The sequence below is a fragment of the Musa acuminata genome, chromosome BXJ2-4, assembly GCF_036884655.1.
Source record: "Musa acuminata AAA Group cultivar baxijiao chromosome BXJ2-4, Cavendish_Baxijiao_AAA, whole genome shotgun sequence".
Classification (NCBI taxonomy): Eukaryota; Viridiplantae; Streptophyta; class Magnoliopsida; order Zingiberales; family Musaceae; genus Musa; species Musa acuminata.
Window position 1 is genome coordinate 35,360,442 of NC_088341.1, and position 21,687 is coordinate 35,382,128.

The 21,687-nt window shown below is 40.6% G+C and overlaps 3 protein-coding genes across 4 annotated transcripts; 1 reads left to right on the plus strand and 2 right to left on the minus strand.

Annotated features, from left to right (window-relative positions):
• Positions 1 to 2,434: 2,434 nt before the first annotated feature.
• LOC135610531 (homeobox-leucine zipper protein HAT14-like) lies at positions 2,435 to 5,599 on the minus strand. 2 transcript variants are annotated; one of them, XM_065105153.1, is made up of 4 exons: positions 5,490 to 5,599; positions 3,131 to 5,317; positions 2,981 to 3,060; positions 2,435 to 2,862 (listed from the first exon to the last, which is right to left on the minus strand). In XM_065105153.1, exons 2-4 carry the CDS (start codon positions 3,449 to 3,451, stop codon positions 2,574 to 2,576), a joined length of 690 nt encoding a protein of 229 aa, XP_064961225.1. In that variant the 5' UTR covers positions 3,452 to 5,317; positions 5,490 to 5,599; the 3' UTR covers positions 2,435 to 2,573. The 2 variants fall into 2 exon arrangements, with proteins under 2 accessions (XP_064961225.1, XP_064961224.1); XM_065105152.1 differs by lacking the exon at positions 5,490 to 5,599 and having other exon boundaries at positions 3,131 to 4,157; positions 4,222 to 5,275.
• Positions 5,431 to 7,582, minus strand: LOC135610532 (glutaredoxin-C8-like). The gene is made up of 4 exons (XM_065105154.1): positions 7,322 to 7,582; positions 6,507 to 6,580; positions 5,810 to 5,908; positions 5,431 to 5,726 (listed from the first exon to the last, which is right to left on the minus strand). Exons 1-4 carry the CDS (start codon positions 7,474 to 7,476, stop codon positions 5,656 to 5,658), a joined length of 399 nt encoding a protein of 132 aa, XP_064961226.1. The 5' UTR covers positions 7,477 to 7,582; the 3' UTR covers positions 5,431 to 5,655.
• Positions 7,583 to 19,054: 11,472 nt separating this feature from the next.
• On the plus strand, positions 19,055 to 19,927 carry LOC135609165 (uncharacterized). Its single transcript, XM_065102259.1, has 2 exons — positions 19,055 to 19,471; positions 19,541 to 19,927. Exons 1-2 carry the CDS (start codon positions 19,085 to 19,087, stop codon positions 19,721 to 19,723), a joined length of 570 nt encoding a protein of 189 aa, XP_064958331.1. The 5' UTR covers positions 19,055 to 19,084; the 3' UTR covers positions 19,724 to 19,927.
• The last annotated feature ends 1,760 nt before the right edge of the window (positions 19,928 to 21,687 follow it).

Sequence of the window (21,687 nt, forward strand, 5' to 3'; positions counted from 1 at the left end):
GTTATGTTGTCAGAGGTAGCCTGCCGTGCATGGTAGTGAGACTGAGAGCTTTAGGTCTGAGGCATTGATTGGTAAAGAAACCTGGATGGAAAGCCTCAATGCCAGCCTAGAATGGGGCCACAGGCGAGAGTAATGTGGACTTACAGCTGCTGCTCCTGTAGAATGTGGATGGGACCAGCAGTGCTTCCCGAGTGCAGCAAATAGCTTCCTCCACAAATGACAACCTCACCATGTAAACGGAGATGGTCGATGATCTCCCACTTCCATGGTCTGTGTGTGGATGAGGCTGGGCCAGAGAGACGGCCGCCGCATGGAAGTTCGACTGACAGCTTGATGTGTGCCTGCTCGGCTGGCATGCAGCATGGGAGTTTAAATCCTGGAATCTACAACAGTTGTTTATAATCTTTCTTTTTCTTTTGGTTCATTCTGAAATTTTCTGGGGTCATGTAATGATAGCAGAGCCAGCAAATGAGAGGCTAATCTTTTCAGCTCACATCATGTCTACATTTCCTCAGTTCTTTCTCTCCTATATCTTCCGTCCCGTGTTGTACACCATCGCACGAAAGTGTGTGACCTTGTGCAGTTCTTACCGAATGAGTCAAACTCATTAAAGTAATCTCTCTGAGGTAGGTTGTTGTTGTTGTTGTAGTCTCTAATATCTTTGAAGGATAAGCAACTGATGTATGCAAGGACTAAGAATCCCTATGAATAATATTCTTTATATCTTTAGATGTTAATGTGGGAAGAAAGATTTGAGTGTGAATCAATTCCACCAAACTTGGAATTTAGAAATAGCAAACCATGTTTATCATTATTATTATTTTGTAATATACTTTTGGTATCAACATCATCATCTCCATTTCCTCCTCCTGTTCTGGTATTGAATTTGAACCAAAATAGTGTGACCTATTGAATGAAGTATGGACTTCACATGAATTGGCACAGCACAATTACTAATCCATCGCATGCAAGTCTGTGGACTGTGGACTGAGACATATGCGAATCCGTACGTCTGTCGTCCCAACACTTGGATTTCTCAAATACTGTGGAGAGAAATTAGTGGATTCAACCGAAGGAGTAGGTGAGTGTTGTTTTGTTCTTTCTTTGCCTTGTAGACGACTCCTACCCTTGGGAGAAACCTGTGATTAGGCCATCGTATTAAGCAGGAAGACCGAAGACTTTGGTAGGTGTGGATCAACCTCACCCTCACATCGCCGACCAACAACGCTAATTGCGATATCATAGTGAGCAATGATACGGTGACGTTGTTGTTTACGTTTACCCAAAAGATAGCTACAAATCTCATTGCCACACTGTTCGAAGATCGTGCGAGAGAATGTTTCTACAGCCATGACTCTGGCGTAGTTGACAAGGTATCTCTTGAACCGATCTTTGTGTTGCTGAGATAGACAAGCTTGGACAAATCTACCGGTGTCACGTTGAAAGGATAGGAGGACGATCTGCACCCACACACGTCACTGAAACATGCAACAATGATAAAGAAGCTTGAAGGGGAAGAAGAGAAGACTCTCATGCCTCCTCTGACTAGTATAAGAGACGTCAGTTTCAGCGTTGATCGGTAGCCTTGATCGATCGCTACGGAATCCATTGGCTTTATAACTAGAAAACACAGAGCTTAGTTTGGGGGCATTTTAACAAATAATAATAATATTATTATTATTATTAGACTTTTACTAAATGAAGCATTATGGGTTGGTTTTTACTAGAACAGTTTTTTTATCAATTTGATTAAAATATCCTTGGTTGTCGTCATCGTCCTTTGCTTCCACCTTGAGTAATATCGCTTGTGCTTTTTCCTTCTCTCTTTTCGTTATTATCAACCTCTCATGTGAGGCGTCGAGGAAAGATAAATGACAAGGATAAAGAAGAATAAATAAGAATATGATTGATAACGACAATGAGAATCTGACGACGATGAAGATGACAATAGTCGAAGGAGACTGGGGAGGGCAAATGAGTATTTTCATTGAATTGATGAAAATAAATCCCCAAGTAAAAAATTAATTCGTGACTCAGATTTGATAAAAGTTCGATATTAGAAATATTCTTTAGTTAAAATGCCCTACTTGGGATTTGTTTTCAGGAAATTTTCACATAGGTTTTAACTGGTGAACAATAAGACGTACGATGGTGGGTATGACATGCTGCAGTTGACTTAGTCAACCGACAAACGTTTTACGCAGTTTGACTTCTTCTTGATGATTTTAATGTGACATCGCGCTATGTAGTTTAGTATTGAATGGATGTCACATGGAATGAGACTGGAAAAGGAGACCTGTTTTTCTCCCATCGTGCGAAGACAACCATCGGTCTTATCATATAGTATCTTTCCCAACTTGGTTTCTCCTCCTCTGTCTCGTCCACCCATCGAGTTCCAAGTTGTAGGGATACATTTGCTAAGAGTAGATAGATCAAATCTAAATTCCCAATCGACTGGGAACAAAATATGTGTACAAAAGTTGGATCAAACAGATGAATTCCAAAGTACATGGATTTTGCTTTCTGATGCAACCCTACTTCGACATCCATCTTCTAATTCACACGACAATAAGCTAGTTTTGCAGACGGAGTAGGGCAGTATTTACAGGCACCAGCTGCGGCGGCCTCTTCATGCCGTCCTCCAAGGCACTGCTCTTTCTCTTTCCGGCGGCCGCGATCCTCTCGCAGGCGGGGCACATGATCAGCGTTGCTGCCTCGAGAAGTTGCACGTAGAACGGCGACGCCGGAGTCGCAGACCGCAGCTCCTGCAGCTCCTTCTTTAGCCTCCGGTTCTCGTCAATCAGTCTGTCGCAGTGCATCCTGAGGCACTCGTAATCCAGCTCGATCCGCTTTAACTTCGTCCTGCATGCGCACAGCGTTTCAAACCAAGCATGTTACAGACCAAGAAACAAGGGAATCTGCATGCACTCTCCAGATTAAGCCACTAGCTTTGCATCGAACACGGGTTCGTATGCACTACCTGGCTCTTCTATTCTGGAACCAGACTTCCACTTGTCGTGGCCGTATATTTAGCCGGTGCGCCAAATCTTGCTTCTGCATCTGCAAACGTAATCCATGTATGTATAAGTGTTTGCCCAAGGAAACGAGGGTTTCATATTTCACCACTAACCGTATTAAGGGTGCTGCGCTGTCTGAAGCTATCTTCGAGCAACCTCACTTGTTCGATCGTGAGCTTCAGCTTCTTTCTTGTGCCGACTGGTTTGTCGTCGCTCAGGTTGCTGCTGTCATCCTTACCGCTGACACCATCCTCCTCCTCCTCATCGAGCTCCTTCCATCTCGATACGCTGCCTACATGTCGGTGCGTATCTTCTTCTTCTTCTTCTTCTTTCGGATGATGCGGGAATAGGACATGAAGACTTGTGCTTGGCGTGAACTGTCTGCCACCACCTATCGCGAGGGAAAGGCTAGTATTGCAATCGCCTTCTTCCATGCTAACCTATATGTTATGATGGTTCCTCGGAAGACAAAGGCAAGGCTTTATAGAGGGTACAGATCACAAGGAGAGACGCGGTGTTTCCATGAGGTAATAAAAAGCTTTTATAGGCATAAGATATATTATAATTCATTGCCTACTTCCCGGCAGTTTCTTACGGTGGCGCAGTCTGATAGCAATGGACTTGACATGCAGCGTCTGATGAGTGACAGTAGAAACTGAGATCGACGAAGGATATCAAAGGCAGGTGTCAAGCAGGTTTTCCTGCGACGGAGTTGACATGATAAATAGGCTTTGATCGAGACACACGAATACTGAGTGTTTGATGAACATCATGTTACGTATGAAACTTGGCAGACTGGTGGAGCTCGTCCCACAACCTCTTTGACCGTCACTACATTAAGAAGAAATCTCGAAGCAAGACCATGGCAAATCTCCAACCATACAGAAGAAGTTGACTTGGTCACAGCGTGTCTCGATGTCGAAACCCGAGGATTAATCTATGAACAGTATGATTGCCATCGATTAAAGTCCACCCATGGCTCCCCAGCCATTGACAATTAGCTCTTAAGCATGCCATCGACACCCACTTGGTCGCCATAGTTACGGCGGTAATGATCATTATTGCAGTGTCGCGGAAGGCAAGGAGAATGATGTCTGGAATTTGGGGCTGAAGGTTGACCACGGTTGTCAACACCAAACCCTGTTGACGCAAGGATTAGGATGACGAATATCTTAGATTTTGGAACTTGGTAGACAAGCCATACCTCTTGACTGTGATGATGATGATGATGATCCTTTTTTTTCTCATGCAGCAGCTGCATTTTGGAACTTACTCGTTTGATGAGTCACATGATTACTGAATAATTTGTTCATGATATTTACGTAAACCATAGACTATCACTTTTCTGCTTCTTTACATTTCTCAAAAGAATAAAAATAATGATAATAATGCTTCCACCCCTTTGCTATCATTGACAAAAGAAGAAGAGACATGGAGACAAAAAAATGTCGATAGCTAGTTTTATACGGAATATGATCACAACTCAATTTAAACTGAAGTAATTTAATACGGTTAGAGTTTATGATTATACAAAAAAAAAACAATGAATTATAAAAGAAGAAGCCAAGCAAACAGACAGCCATTTACCAGTCACTGCCAAAGTTCCAAGGGCATTTCAAAGAGTTTGTGAGAAGCACAACAACAACAATAATCTGATAATTCCAAAGTGTGCCTGTCCTGTAGTTCCATGTTTAGTGCAAGTCGATCTCCGTCTTTTATTAGTCTAACAAGAAAGAACATGCTACCGACTTTTCTTTAATAAGAATCATTTTGATAAAATACCATGTCGCCCCGAGGGTCCGAGTTTTAGATGAACAGCACAGAATCTGAGAAAGCACTATCCTAAAAGTGAATGCGAAAAAAAAACAAAAGTCTCTGTTAGTACTCCATTTGAAGTTGATAGTGTGTCGGTAACTTCGTCACAAATTACTAGAAACTGGGTGCTATTTGGTGGTCTAAACTAACACAATACTTTAACATAGCAGCATGAGGAAGAATGTTTAAAAAAAAAGTATAAATATTAGCTAGATCTGGTGCTACGAATGCGATAGAGTTAGGAATCGTGATATACTAGTGCAAATTACAATCAGATTCCCTAACTGGAATTAGCACCTTAGAAGGAGTTTAAAGAAGAGTTTTGGTGCACAAGGAAAATGATGTTCACACTTTAGCAAAGCAAAGCGTAACGTGTCAGTGCACACAGTTGGCCAACAAGGGCGTCTGTGCTGAAGCTGGCGAGCGTAGGATGACCAAACAATTTCGGGCCTTCAACCATCCATCCGGTGGAAAGACGGTAAAAGCTGAAAAATGTGAAAGAAACCAGAACTATCAATTGAAAAGGATTAGTGTTTGAAGTGCACTTGTCGAACAATATCATGCTAATATCTCAGGTATATGTTGACACAATCACATCTAAATGGGAAGGAAATCATAATATGAAATCTGAACTGTAAAGACGGAATATATGCATACCTCACAAGAAACAAAGAGATAACAAACCAAGAAACATCATATCCTAGTTTGTAACATCAAAATCATGTCCACGAAATATTAAGTTTGTTTTAGAGAGACCTGCAGGTCATGTAAGATTTAATGCTTCCATATCCCAACTTTCCAAAAGTTAGTCATAGGGCATTATTTATGGATCATCTTTTGAGCCAATACCAAGAAGAGTCAGAAGCCTCCCACTTTCATAAGCTTCAACAGTATCTGTAATGCATGTGAATCCAAGAGGAAATTAGCTAAAATTTTGAAAGTGAAAAAAGATAATGAAGGCAAAAAATGTTTGGTACCATCAGAACCACCCAAGTGCTTTCCACGGACAAACACTTGAGGGACTGTACGCCTCCCAACAATATCAGACAGTGCATCTTGAATTTCCGACCCATCCTCTACACAGAAAAAGAGAAAGGCAATGAAACAATAATTTAAACTATGTATTATCATGCCCCCGAGGAGTCATAATGGCATACAAGGCCTTCTTGTAATCGAACACCTAAAGTATCGAAGGCTATCTAGTTATTTAACCATGCCAAGAATTACTGACTAATAAATAGTATGTAGAATTTGTGCCCGGAGACCACATTCTTGAACATATCTGAAGTTATATAGGACAAATCATGAGCTCAGCTTAGAAGCAGGCATCAGGAGTTTCATGATTAGTAGATTGAAGAGAGTTACTCCAAGGACCTAATTTGATACATTTCTTTCTAAATATATTTGCATGCACAGGAGATAGAATACTTCGATGTTTTAAGTCACACAGTCTCGGCATTGACGATCCTCCAAAAATTGAAGTCAAAACTGTTTTTAGTTTGCAGTCTTCTTCTTCTTCTATTTTCTTTTCACTAGAAATTATACAGCAAAACAGAATCTTCTTTCCTTCTAATCTTGATAGCATTTTGTGCACTCCTTTCAAGGGAATTAAACACAAAAGGCCACAGCTTAGTTGCATGGCAAAAGGATTGCATGAAGTTGCAGGAAACAAACCTATCTCATCCAGCTCCAGAACACATGGTTCCTTCTTCAATTCTTGAAAAACTGCTTTTGCTGTCATACAATACCTGTCCGAGCAGTAAGAAGAATTGAGGATTTTATTGACTAAAAAAGATCATGTGCAAGCTAGGAAAACAAAACAGAATCAAAATGATTGCCAAGGAACAAAAATAATTTATTTGTAAACAGAATGATTGCCTCATAATTACACATCCGGACATACAAGTTGACAATGTGTATACAATGCTCTAGGTGGAAGACTTACTGCAAATAAACAAAAATAGTTTCTTGTACCAAAATGTATCTAGAGCTTCAGTGCCTATCCATGACCCCAATATGCTCAGCTAGCTAAACAAAAATCATCCATGGCTTCTGATTCAACAAAATAAATTAACAATTAGCTTGCAGGAGTGAAGGTAACAGGGCTGTCCTATATGCAATTCATCTTCCTACCAAAATTTGTAAACAAGCATATCAAATCCTTAAAGTATTCCTCCGAACTCCGCAAATTTCATATTGCAGTATGCTTATTATTTAATCCGAAGGTGCATATCTAAGATGTGAGCGCCATGGTCAATGAGATAACAACCCAATTGGCGCCATCTCCCAATCCAAGACCCAGCGTTCATCTTGCAGGAGGCAAGAACACGATCCCACAGCCCATTTCATGCGATAAGAAGAAATCGATCAAGATTGAAAGCCAACAAGTATAACCTATCAACCCGAATTACGATGGAGAGATCAACATAGGTAGGTAGGACATCGAGGATGAAATCGCGACAAGAAGCTCGAGTGGAAAATGTACATACGGGCAATAGGACTTGGAGAAGATGACGATGTCATGGGAGGATACGGTTTTCTTCACGAAAGCCACCTTGTTGGAGGCGGAGGAAACGGGCGTCCGCCACCGCAAGCACGGCCGCTGATGCCACACCGACACGCCTCCGGCCGCCGCCGACGCCATGGGTGAGCAAATGGGGAAAGGCGGAGGAGTTGGGGAGGGAGACCGAACGACGATGATTAGGTGGGTAGCCAACGGATGAAGCCGAGAGACGATCGGACGCGTGCGATTGGGTGAATCCTTCACTAACTAAATCCCAGCGGTTGGGAAGGCTTGCTTCGTTAAATCGTCAAATTATGATTTACTGTGTAATTAATTTCCCATTAACACTTTAATTCCGTTATTGCGTATATAATATTAAGAAAAATGAAGCTCGCAAATAGCAATATAATATGAAAAGGATTCAATCGAAACGGAGATATATATATATATATATATATATATATATATATATATATAATAATAATAATAATAATAATAATAATAATAATAATAATAATAATAATAATCAAATTAGGCTCCACCCTTCTTTGAGTTGCTCAAATTTGTTATAGGTGAAATCAAACCAAATGGATTGATGGATCTAAAGAGATAGATATAATAATCATATGAAAGAGGAGTTCTACCTTCCAAAACAAAAGACTAAATTTGAGCTGAATTCAATAAATTATGAGATTATACAATTTAACTTTACCAAGTGCCATATTCATCCAAAGATAGATGGATTTACCAAGTTCATGGCTGATTGGGGATTTTCCTGAGCGACCCTTGAGGCGGTTGAGGTGGTCGATTGCGGTGGTCCGATCGCGACGGGACAACCGTCTCCTCTGGAAGGGAACTCTTCGCCCGGGCACGCGGTGAGAGGCGCTCCGTCTTCGTCCCTGCACACAGGTCGGGTCGGGAAGCTCGACTCGACCCTTCCGACGATCAAGTCAGTTAATAGTCACGGGGGGTTTTTATCTTTGTTTTCCCTCCTCCCCCTCGAGCCGAACGCGAGGGTTTTTATAGGAAAGTTTACTGTTTCGTGATGTGTCCACTTACAGGGGGCAGGTCCGTACTTTCGATAGCGTCCGACACCAATATGGGCATTGCGTGAAGAACCAGGCTTGTGCAAGACGTGGCGTGCCCCGATCGTCGTCCTGGTCTACCTCGGTCAGGCGCATCAAGTCAAACCGAGGCATGGATCATTATCTTGGAAGAGCTGATGTGAACCCACTATCAATTACCACTATCAATGGCAAAACATCTTGATGAGTGTAAAAATTTGCTCATCATCACTAAAGCTAAATGAATTAGTTCAGCATAATCAAAGGTTTTAATCTTTTAAGATATCACCATCAATAAAAGTATATTATATTTGCTTACCTAAAGTCATCTTCTTTATTAGCTAATGATAAATTTGTAATAGTTTGTTCCTTATTAAATTTTTAATACTTATTAAATTTCTAGTGAGTATCATTAGCTTATGCTAGAAAAATTAATTTTTAATTTAGTTTCCAGTATTAGGAGTGTTATTTTATCCTTATTGTATTGATAATATTTACTATTGCATAGATCCGCTGGACTCTAAAAAAATATAGCTAAAGAAATTACGATGAGTAATATATTTTATTATGTAATGATTTATAGTAAGTATTATTATATTATATACAGCTAATTAATTATATGTTTTTGTTAGATGTGACTTCTAAGATGCCTTGGTCACCTTGCCTTCACCGTCTCAAGCTTTGTCATCCACTCTCATCTACCCATAGTTTATAGTTAATTATCATAATTATATTAATCATTTTAAAATGTTTTATGCTCTTAAAGCTGTGAGGCTATCCTTTTTAATATTATGCTCTCCAATTTTTAATATTACATCATAATTACAGAAATAGAGGTCTCGTATAAGCGTATTTGTATGAAACATTTGATGGACGCCTGCCCTTTTATGTTTGTTGGTGTCGAATTTAAGTTTCTTTTATTTTGTGTGTATCAAATATTAACTTTGGGCATATGTATTAGAAATATTTTAAAGATAAGCTTATGAATAAGCAAAATATAGAAAACTTAAGTATAGGATTGTTTCTAGTAACGATAATATACGCTAGTTATAAGGTATTTTGTAAGTCAATCATGTGAGTGATGATACACGTATGATATATTATATAATCTTTTTATTATGATCAAGTCGGCATTAGAAGGGGAGTGAATTAGTACTTTCGATAAAATCTATGTCAATTTTAAAACTTTGTTCGATGAAATTCGTATCGGAAAGATGTTAACTTGAAAACACGTACGAAAATGTAATAAGCATAGTGAAAATAGTAAATAATCAATTTGCAATATAAATGATAAGCATAAAGTAAATGCAAACCAGCTTTTAAAGTGGTTTGGTCGTTGTGACCAACATTCACTCGAGACCATCAGCTTTCACTACCGATCTTATCTCAACGAGTGAAGATCAACTACCCTTACAACTCTTTCTGCTTTTGATAGGCTCAGGAGAGAACATTTACAACCTCCCTTTTAAACCTCACTCCTCCTTTAGAAAACTTTTCAACTCAAGTATTCTTTCCCTCTTTTTCAACTTAATTTCTGTTGTTCCATGCAGGAATAGTTGGAATATTTATAAACCTTAAATGACTTCAAAATTCGAGTCAAAAAAGGTCTCCTCCTGGGTTTCCCGGGTCCTCGCGGTACCAGCGCCTCCAATATTGACACTGGGTGGTACTACCGCCTGACACAGTTTGGGAGATTATGTACCACCTGGGTAGTACAATCGCATGACACTAGGTGGTATCATTGCTCAGTCTAGTCGTACCACTGCCTAACAGTATATAAAAGTATGCTCTTGACTTTTTTAGCTTATGGGTGGTTCTTCCTAACTTTGGATGATCGAATGAGCCTTCTAGTTGGCCCAAAATAGTCTTAACTCAAGCCCAATGGACCCCTAATTAAGTTGAAATGGTTACACCCGAAATCAACTCAATTACGACCTAAACTAACTCGATCTAAACAAATTATTGCAAAGCATGAATCATCTATTATCCGGTATGTCATTGGTTTTTTCGGTGCTTCGTCCGATCCTTCGGTGTATCGTCCTCTTCTTCGGCGTATTGCCCAATCAGCATGTTACCTTCTCGCAACATCCGATCTCCTTAGCACAATGTCCGATCTTTTTGGCCCGATGCCTAAACTAATGGCACGAAGCCTACTACCGACACGTCGACCATTCCTCTGGTTTAATGTCCAATCTTCTGGCATGTTCAATTCTGACCCAACTTCTTATTCTTCCTGCTTTAATCAATTTGCCTCTCCTGATGGAAGCTAGTCTTGCATCACTCAAAATGCAAATTAGATCATAAGATTATCAATTGGTTTCAACATCAAAATATGAGATTTAATATTTTTTACTAATTATTATTAGATTTTTCTCACTTTATATTGCTTGTTGCATATATTGTGATATTCTTGAATCTATGCAATAAAAATTTAATCATGATGAGATTATGATAATGAGACCAATTCACCTATAAACAAAGACCCTAAATATTTCTGATCATAGGTTATTCGAGAGAGACATCGAAATAACTAAATAGACTAGTGTGCTATATAACTACTTGTGTAGTGACACTAAAGATATAATGCAGGTTCTCATTGAAGAATGAGTTCACTAAATGATCCGCTCATAGAATGTTAGATGGTTGATGATAACTTATTATCGGACAGTGATTCCATAGTTCTAGTTTTGTGTCTGGTCCTTAAACTTGAGATACCAAGGACGTCATGTATGAGTACTCTACTCTTTGATATCAGATTTATAGGTATGAAAGTTTTCGATCTAGCACATCCAATTATCGAGAGTGATAACCAATTTTACGAGGGTAATAGAATATTGGTAGAGGATCATCCACTCTTAATATCATGAGAGGAATATCCTATATGTTCTTGCTCAGGCAAATCCTTAGCTAGGGTCATTCATATCGAGAGAGAAAAAAATTCTTCAAGTAAATTTGATTAAAGTAAGACTCGAGTAGATTTTGTATGAGTCTGATAACACCATGCCTGGTATACGATCTCTAGGATATTAGATGGATGAGAGATTATAATACATGATAACTGAGGGTAGATATGTTCAATGGATTAAAATCCCTTATATCGTTTGAAAACTATAGTATAATGACTTGCTACGTCCGTAATCGATGAGTTGAGTGAATTATTATAGAAATACTAATTCATTTAATCAAAATGAGTTATGCTAGGTATGACTCATGGACAACTCAATATGGAGCATAGAGGGTCACACATATATGATAGGTGTTGCGACGAGTAGAGGTTTAGATATGAGATATCCACTGATCCCTTGTCTTATTGGATTTTAAATAAATCCCTGAATTATTGGATCATGTGGATAAGATCCAATAAGAGTTAATAAGATATTAATGGGTAGAGATCCACTAATTCAAGAGGCATGTGTAATTGGATAGAGATCCATTACCCAATAAAGCAGGATTTATTAGAGTTAAGTGATATGAACATTTATAAATATGAGGGCCCAAAAGGTATCATGAGCTAGTTTCCTTTTGGCCACCCCTCCTATTCTCCTCCCTCTCCTCTCCCCTCAACCGACAGCCCTTGTTTGGGGCATGTGGACAGTAAGAAGGGTCAAGCCCTTCTTGATCATGGTATAGTCTTATGGTGCACGTGGAGAAAAAGATTGTGCTATGATTTGAGGAGCATTGTCACCCCATGTACTGTGTGGATCGCTGCTAAAGAGAAGACATTTGACCTCTTTTATCTAGAGATTTGGATCTACGATTTTAGGGATATACGATCTCACATATCTAAATTATCTCACATGTGTTATGCGACCTTCGGTTTTACATTTTTCGTACACCAATCTTCTTCGCACACGACGATCTGATATTATATTTTTTAAATCTATTTTGTTGACTATTATTTTGCTGTGTAAGTGATGCCACCTAAAGTTTCCTAATAGTGTAGACATTATTGACTTTGTTAGTTATATAGTGTTGTTTGCATCTTATATTTTTAAACAAATTATACTTCACCAATTCTAACTCCTTTTATTTTATATTATTGATAATTTAAAATTATTAATAAATTATAATCGGGCGATAACTATGCATTCTTATCTTCATTTCAACTATAGAGGATAAGATAAAGAATATGAATATGAAGTAGGGTGGTGACGCAAAGATTATTGGATATATAAGAGGCTATGTACTAATATTAATAATAAATTAAATATTATTTTGATGTACATATGATTTTTTTTATATAATAACTTAAAATTTTATGTTTTATAGAATAACTTTAAATCATATTATTTGTACCAATATTGGATATATAAGAGGCTATGTACTAATATTAATAATAAATTAAATATTATTTTGATGTACATATGATTTTTTTTATATAATAACTTAAAATTTTATGTTTTATAGAATAACTTTAAATCATATTATTTGTACCAATATTAATGATATGTACATATTTAAGAGGCTATGTACTAATTATTAATGATAAGTTAAATATCATTTTGATGTACATATTATTTGCTTTTTTTTCTTTCTAATGATGGCTATGTATGATACAACTCACTCTATTTTGGAGACAGGTGTTGGTGAACAAAGGTACCGTGGTTGGTGAGTCAGCATGGCTAGGTCCACGGGTCGATGTCGGGAGTTCTCTGTCGGCTGAGCTAAATGCCGAGGTAGGTCGGGCCTTTGCGACGGGGTGTTGGTCAGCGTTTCTTGGTTCGAGCGCCATCTGCGTTGAGCTGCATCTCTCCGTTCCCGGGATAGGTGACAGCTCGCCCTCGTTCACCAAATGACGATTTCCGGGTCGAGGCGCTCGTGGCTCGCGGTTGATCGCTTCCATACAAAAAAGGCCTTCGTCAAGTGATTCCCGACTTTGACCCCTCCAACGAGCAAGTCAGTTGTGGACGGAATTGCTTTCCTCCCCTAGGCCGGATGCCGGTCAGAGGTCTTTATACTATTGTCCAAGGGTCGGTCGTACACGGGTTGGCGTGACGGATGTGCCAAACAGTGCCTTGGTACGGATTCTGACTTGTCATGTCTTGGGGGTGGTGTCGTCTCGAGATTCCCAAGACGTGCCAAGTAACGACTTGGTTCAGATTCTGACCTGGCGTGTGACACCAGCTGTAGCGTATCTTGGACCCAAAATAGACCCTATCAATAGGGTTTTGTTAAATCAGGCTGAATCAATCTATATGAAAGAACTGATTCATGTGTCACGACTAGTTCTAAAAATTATTTAAATAATTGTCTAAAGGCATCTTTGTCTAGAAAAAATAAGATGCCCCAAATAAAAACGAATAGAGGTATCATCTGATTAAAAAAAACAAATAGTGAAAGATTTTTTAAAAGATAAATTATGCAGACGAAAACATATCCATCTATGTTTGCCGTCATCATCATCATCATCATCATCAAGCAGGCTTGTCCGAGCCAGCTGTACCCAACATTCTTCATATAATGTTCTTGCAGAGAAACATGCAGCATCTGAGGCTACATATATTTTTCTTTTACGGGGAGTCAATTCGATATTAGCAGCACCGCAAGCGAACGGACTGGTGTTCGCCTCTAATCCAATACCAAAGTGGTGGATTAGATGGAGGGTTGAAGTATGTCACGGCTTATGCATGTGTTCTACCTTCTCCCGGCGGTCTCTTCTTATACTTACTTCCAGAGTAATAATTTCCGGTGTTGCCGAGCGTTCCAGAGGAAGGATGTCCTTTTCCAAGTTAGTGGCCCCAATAAATGGCGACAAGTTGCTGATAATAACCTTACGAGGGCGGTGTTTCTTTGCCTCTCTTGTTCTTCTCTCACCGTGTATATATATATATATATATATATATATATATTAGTTGCTCATTTGAATCAGGTAAAAGGTGGGACCGACCTGATCATGAACTCATGATGATCATGAACTCGATCGATTAATGGCTAAGGTGTGAAATAATATTAATATACAAATTAAGTCAAATCGTTGATTGACTTTGGAATCGAACACCCTAGTTAGACGATTAATGTGTTTTGAGTGTCTATGGTAGGATATCAGCAAATGTCATCAATCGGTAATCACCAAAATATATGTAAGAAGCCTTCCACCCTCTCTCTCTCTCTCTCTCTCTCTCTATATATATATATATATATATATATATATATGGAGAAAAAAGAAAAAAAGATAAAGGAAGGAAAGAAAGAGAGGTCAATTCCATCTGAATAATCCGAAATCTTCCTGCTTAAGAAGGTGGTGCTGATCTTTTGTTTCCAAAGTGCTTCCCTTGAGATAATGTTGATTCTGAAAGAAACCCATGATTGAAATGCGAACAGCTAAATCCCTTATTTGGATCAAATGGACAACAACTATACATCGCTCGACAAGCCACGTATAATAACGATATATATGTCGTCACCATGATTTTAAGGACACACTGTATTATTTTCACAAGGAAGAAAAGGATGGAAAGATGTTGTCTTGGTCGTGAGAAGAGATATAGAAATTACAAGATCTCTGGGAGGACTCGATCAGCCGGCACGAATTTTCTTGCGTCCAGGGCATGGCAGCGGGATGAAGACCGAGGCGAGGTCGCTGGGGACGGGGTAGTAACCCTTGGGTGGAGGCCCGAGCTTCCTCTTCGCCGGCCGGGGTTTCCTCGGGGCCGGTGGGAGCGCCGGCTGGCACACGGGCTGTTCCGACTTTGGTGTAACGCACTCCGCCTCTCCGTTGTCGGTGGACTCGGACACCTCTTCTTCGGCCGGCTTGGCGTCGATCCCGGTGGTCCGGATCGGCGCGAGGGGTGGCGATTCCTGGGCGTCGAACTCCAACCCCATAGTTCGATGTCGACGATGAAGAAGTAAGCCACCAAGGGGGCTAAGGAGGAGATGAGGAGCAGGCGTGGAGGCACATGAGATGATGGTAGAGGTACAAAGGAGAGAACAGAATTATATGGTGAGATGGTGCAAAGGAGTTAAATAGTCATTGAAGCGAGCGAAGGGAAGGAGGGGCAGCGAGAGAGAGAAAGGCAAATGATTGCGAGGAATGGAGGCGTGGGGAGGGAGACGAGAGCTTCTAAAAGTACTGTGTGGAAAACGTAAGAAGCCGAAAGGAGGAGGAGAGGGTTGAAGCCTTTCTTAGCTGAGCTGTTTCATGTGCCTGCCTGCGTGTTGACCCACCGATGTGTCCTTCCTTTGCGTGGCTTGTGGGACACACCCTTCTCCGTTCTTAATTTAATAATAATAATAATAATAATGATAGACGCGTAGCGAGAGGTGCCATCCGAGACGGGAAACACGGTGGGTAAGCTACATGGCATCAAATGCCGCGGGACCCACCAGCTCTGCAACAGAAAGAGCTCCGTGTCCCCTCCCTTATGTGAGACAGGCGATCTCCTCCGTAGAGGTTGGTCAATTGTCTCTCATTGAAAGCCTTAAAAGTCCATAATGTAATTAAATGCAATTTAAAATAAAATAAAACATCCACATTTTGATAATTTTTAATTGGTATCTTTCTTCATTTTATTTTATTTTTTAAATAACATTCCTAATTTAAAAAATATCAAACTGTCATTAAAATTTTTTTACATCGCTATAGACTTTTGATCTATTATAATATTTTTTGACTTTTTACAGTGCTCTTTCTTATCACCACAATAAAAATATTATAAAAATTATTTAAAAATCATAAATGATCTAAATAACCTTTATACCTTAATTAAACTAATTAAAAGTCAAAAATATTACATTACAATAATTTATAAACAATGACAATCAAGGAGGTATGACATGATACCAATAAAACACTATAAATACTATTAAAACACACTGTAAATGAATAAAATAAAAAACACTGTAATAATTAAAAATCAATATAAAAACTAATAATTTTTTAAAAAATATATTTTAAATATTTTTCAAATTAAGAGTATTATTTGAAAAAAAAATTACAAAAAAAGGGGTCAAAATATGAATATTTTTTAATACTTGAAAAAGAATAATAACACGTTCAAAATTCGGAGGTGTTTTTTGAATTGACACGCTGTCTCCTCGTGGAGAGAAGGTTGAATCGAAGAGGAGCTCGAGGGGAGAAGTGGGAGACCAGAATAGAATACGAAAGTTGCATGTGATGTCCAAAAGGGTGGCAGCCTTCTTCATCAAGCATCCGACACTCCATTATTGACTTTGGACATGGCTTTCCTCCACTGCGCTGACATAAAAACTCCAGTGGTTGCTTGAGAAAGCACAAAATCTTCGAGTGATCCTAGAACCACTTGATGAAGAATTAATTTAGGCTCAGTACCATCTTCCACTGCATGCATGAAATGCCCTGCTAGCTCTGCTGCAGCAAGATAAATGTTGCTTGGAAAGCTCTTCTTCTCCATGTTCTAAGATTCAACTATACACGTAAACAAATGACCTTATTTTGTTGTTACCCTCCGAAAGAAATCTCTATACTCCTTCTTTCCGGGAGAAGTAAACGTGGAAGGCGTGTGTTGTGTACTGTTAGGGCTACCGCAAGATCATCACTTGCATGCTGTTCGAGAACGAGAGGTTGCTGCAACAAGCCATCGCCGAGGAATGGTAGTTGGTAGCAACCGGTAAGTGGCGCTGCATCATCTCTCCGTTTCAGTAATGAATGAATGAATGAAGTCCTATCCGAGAGAGAATACGGATCGATTCTGGTTTGTCATTTGTGTGATTCCCAGCTAATCTGATATCTCGAAAAGAAGCACAATAATAAGAAGCTAGTGTCTCTTTCTACAGGAGGCCTACGAGAGCAAAAGAAATGAACTTTTGACGACTGGAAAGTCGTGAATTGTACTTTGGAATCTCCCGAGATGTGAGAAAAAAGATGATGGGATTTCACCCAGCTTCCTTGGATGAGAAGGATTGACTACAATGATTCCCTCGCAATGTTTACAGACACCTCTCTGTTGTTTATAGCTAATGGCAGGCATTACTTTGGTAGATCTCAGAGGATGGATTAAAGGGAAGCCCGCCACATGCTCAACGTCATTTCGCACATGGCATGCACAGAACAGTGAGGAGGAAGCGTAAACACTATTCTACTCATAGTTACTAGGCGTTGCAGTAGGAAGACATTTATCCCCATATCCGCTTAAACATCACTTAGCTCTTTGGATTAAAGATAAGACTGGGCAGAGGATGGAATCTCATGGAAGCAAGAGGCAGGTGGCTGGGGATGAGCAGTAGTGGTTAGGTGATCCGTACCTTATCATTTCCAGTGACTCTCTTACACCTTCCAGTAGTAGTAGATTCCTTTTATTATTACCTCTAATTGGCATTTATTTGGTCACTTTTGATTCTTTCTTCGTGAGAGTTTGAAGCCATCAGTCATCATAGTAATTAAGTGACAAGAATAATTGCATGGGATGAGCCATGTTACCACCCTTTCCTCTCCATTTATCATCCAAACCTTACTAGCAAAAGCTGATTTCTTTCTTTCTTTCTTTCTTTTCTTTTAGTGAGTGTCAAGCTTCCACGGAACATGTTGGCTCAACAAAAAACACATAGGTACATCCAAAAACACTGGTGGAACAGGTTGGGTATTCCCATGCTGACCAAAATATCAGCATAGGATGCCTCCTAATGATCCTCCCCGGTGATGGTGATAGTTGTGGTGGTTGTCTTGTCTACACCACCCTCAGCAGCTACCATTAAATATGTACCCAACCTTTCTTCTACACGATTAATGGTAGCTAGTATCAACACGTTTGTTCCTTATGATCTAGTAGTCACCTCAGTTTACACCAATATACACAAAAAAAAACCAAGTCCAAGAAGACGAGGTTAGTGTGCGTCCATATATTTCTTCCATTCGGATGACCTTTTTCTTGTGTTTAGTGCCACATATCCTGATAGGTACCAAACAAGTATCGAAACCCTGCAAGATTTATATGTAATGGCACTTTGTTGCTACACAAAATATGAACTATTGTATGGCCATGGAGACTGTGACGGTGATCACAATACCCCAAATCCAAATATAAACGATGGCCATGTGTAGGTGGATGGAACCAGTCGTCGACTACCGTAGCCATTGCTTCGGTTAAGCATGTCTCGATGAAAGGAAACACACAAATGCAGTTCTTTATGGGTAATAAGTAATGTACAAGATAACATATATCCCTTACCTAATTCTGATTCCTGCTCCCACTAAACAAAAAAGCTCTCACTACTTCCAAGGGAGAGAGAAATTGCAGCAAGAGAGAACTTGGTACCAAAAAAATGCAAGGAAAAGAGATAAAGCAACCCTCCTAATAATAGCTTGAGACAGTAGGGGTCACATATATTATAAGATAATCCCTGAAGAACTTTTTTTTAAGTGTGATATTTGGAATTGACATTGCTTCATTGTTCAGCTCGTATGTCTTCTAGCTGTTCTCCTTTTTTGATTTGTTGGGACGTCAGCCACCATATCGTCGAAACAGTGGAAGAGTAATCACAGACATCAATGGAAGCACTTCCATTAGGACGAGGGAAGTCCTTCGTACGTGCAATTTAGCTGAGGGCCCAATCCATTGGGTGGCCCAATTAACGAAGGCAGCACGGGGCCCACATGGTCTGCCTACGATCCGCCACGTAAGATTTTTGCATTATGCGTCTCGACCGAGGACCAGAAAGGAAATAAAGATTCCAAAGGTGCCACGTGCCAGTTCCTTATTAGCGGCGCCAAGATGGAAACGCTGCTCGCATCGTCGAGCGTCCGCCTTCGAGCCCTCCTCCCGCGCTCCTGCTCTCGCCGCGTTCCCACAGTTCGGAAGCGGACCCTCCGACACACTCCTCCTCCGAGGAGGAGGAACATGAGCGCCTCCGCCGACGCAGCGGCGGTCACCGCCGGAGTCCCCGCGCCTTCCCCACCGGGAAGCGGCGGAGACAATGCACCTGGTGCCGACGTCGTCGTGCAGTACGTGGTCCTCCGGCGCGACCTGATCGACAGTTGGCCGCTCGGGAGCGTCGTCACCCAGGGCTGCCATGCCTCGGTGGCCGCCGTCTGGAACTACCGCCACCACCCCGACGTCCTCGCCTACTGCTCCGACCACAACCTCGACTCCATGCACAAGGTCTGTTCGATCAAATGCCTCTGTTAGCCTTTTCTTTAAAATGTCCAGGTCTTATGCTTGGTTTATTAGGTGACACTGGAGGTGAAGGGTGAAACGCAGTTGAGGAACCTGTCGGACAAGCTCAAGACGGGAGGGATCGATCATAAGCTGTGGGTGGAGCTGCCGGAGGACTTCCCCACATGCCTCGCAACCAGGCCCTATCCAAAGTCTCAGGTTGCCTCTTTCTTTAAGAAGCTAAAGCTCTGCAAGTAAGCAGTAAAGCAGTCAAAATAATGCCACCAGGTGTTCGATCTAATGCCATCAATTGTTCGATTGGTGTCTTTAACTGCTATTCCTCTTCAAACTGAAACGATTTGTGAGGTCTTCAATAAATGCATCCAACATTAGTATCTAAAGAAGATACTCTATAATTTTAAAAAAAAATTAAAGAAAAAAAATATAAATATTGTTTTTGTATGTGAGAGGATATACAAAGTGATTGATTGATGTCATATCGTGAAAATTTTAATTTATCTACGTGAATATAAACGAGATTTATTAAACCATATTAAATCTTACACTACTTTTCGATGTGTTCTTTTATTTTTTGAAATTCTTCTATCCCTCTCCAACACGTTACCGTTATCATCATTGCCTTCACAAAGAAGAATAATAAGAATAGCACAATCCTTATATCACAACACATACATGATATGGATACTCTCATCACAGTGGCACGAGCACGTGGCACGAGCACGTCACGTGTTAGTGTAAACAACTTTATGCCGTGGTCTTGGGGCCAACACAGCTTGATTGGGGTCCGAATGACGGGGATCTTGTGCGGCGTTCCTCGAGACCGTCGAGGTGGCCGATTACGGTGGTCCGGTCGGGACGTTGCGTCGGGAGGGAAGCTTTTCCGCAGCGCCGGGAAGAAGCAACCCCGTCCTTGCACCTGCACACAGGTCGGGTCGGAAGCTCGGCCCGACCCCTCCGACGATCAAGTTAGTGACGGGAAGTGGTCTCCAAATGTAGAAGGGTTTTTTTGTGTCCTCCCCCTTATTGTTTAGAACTCGGGGGTATTTATAGGGAAGTTTAGTGTTACCTGATGTGTCTGCCCGCGGGAGAGGGATCGTATCTCTGATGGCGTCTGACATTGCGGTTGGCGTTGCGTGAAGAATCGAACTGCCGCAAGGCATGGGCGAGCCTCGGTCGTCGTTTTCCTCTGCCTCGGCCCAGCATGTTGGGTCAGACAACGATGAAGTCGTCGCCTGAGAGCGGGTGACGTCAGTGCACATCGCGTTAGCATTATTGTCCTCTTTGGGGCAGAGTATTGTCCGGACGTGACTGACGTCATGACGCATCATATCGCCATTATTACCCTCATCATCACGCATAACATAGAACAGATGGGGACTACTGATATGATCCAGAACGAAGAAGGAAAATGACATCACCCGAGGAAGATATCGAGGTACTGTATCGCGTACATCGCAATACGTTTGGTGGAAGAGATAAGACCGTGCACAAAAGCTGTCATCCACCGAGGGGTTCTTATAGCTTTTCTCTTTTATACTTTTTTTCTCCTGCACGGACTTCAGCATTACCATTGGAACATAAGTAGCCATTGCTATCACACCGTCCAATGATATATACTGCTGTTATACTGTGGTGACTTTGGTTGCTGTCGATCGTAATGTAGTGATATGGAATTTCATGTGTGATGTCCACATATTTTATTTCCTATGCACTTGTATTGCAGCTCCCAAAATGATCATCTAATCTTACATAACCTTACATTTACTCATGGAAAAGAAAGAGAGAAAAAAAAAAGAGAGTAATAGGACAGTGGACTGAGTTTTGTGTTCTTAGCTTTAATCTCGATGGTCCAACATCAATGTGTTCTTGAGGTCATTTAACAATCTGGCTGTAGATGACGACACACAGCTTTAGTTCCAAGGATTAACATAGCAGCAACCTTGAGCGTTAAAGATCAACTGCAGGCAGATGTTGTAAGCACCATGAGAGTTAAGATATTGTGTTCTCCCCCAAAGAGAAAGAAGAACATCGAAACAGACCCCCATTCCACTGACACACACACACAGAGGAAAGCCGAAATAGCTTTGAGAGCCGAGTCAAAGATCGAGTTACAAGGTGAGATTTTAGGGAACGCCAAGTGCTGAAGTTTCGATTTTTACATGAAAGATGGGATCTTGAGACCAGAGTGGAGCTATAATCCA